This window comes from Chaetura pelagica, unplaced genomic scaffold (assembly GCF_000747805.2).
Source record: "Chaetura pelagica isolate M959 unplaced genomic scaffold, ChaPel_1.0 scaffold69, whole genome shotgun sequence".
Taxonomy (NCBI): Eukaryota; Metazoa; Chordata; class Aves; order Apodiformes; family Apodidae; genus Chaetura; species Chaetura pelagica.
Window position 1 is genome coordinate 1,380,347 of NW_009970724.1, and position 326 is coordinate 1,380,672.

General features: G+C 58.9%; 1 protein-coding gene across 1 annotated transcript in view; it reads left to right on the forward strand.

Annotated features, from left to right (window-relative positions):
* The window catches only part of TCTEX1D4 (Tctex1 domain containing 4), a 1,578-nt gene continuing 1,252 nt past the window's right edge, over positions 1-326 (forward strand). The window contains exon 1 of the mRNA XM_010006703.1: positions 1-161. Within this exon, the coding sequence (XP_010005005.1) occupies positions 1-161 (161 nt within the window). The remainder of the gene's footprint in view (positions 162-326) is intronic.

Genomic DNA, 326 nt, shown 5'->3' on the forward strand with positions numbered 1-326 from the left:
ATGGCTGTGCTGGATCAGTCCCAGCTGACCAAGGCTGGTGGGGATGGAGATGGTGGAGGAGGGAAGGCAGCTGCCATGAACCCCCAGAGCCCCTCTACATCCAGCCCCACAGGGTCTTGTGGCCAAGATTCACAGGGGGTGCAGAGAAGCAAACAAGAGAGGTAGTGAGATGGAGAGGTTGGGGGACAACCTGCTTCTCCCACCATTCAAGAGCTACATCTCCTTTCCAGGCCTCCTTCTTGGCCAGGCAACCTTCACCAGAGGTGGCCCTGCCAGCCTAGGTGATGGTTGCAGACAACACTGAAGCCCCTCTGCTTCGGGCCACC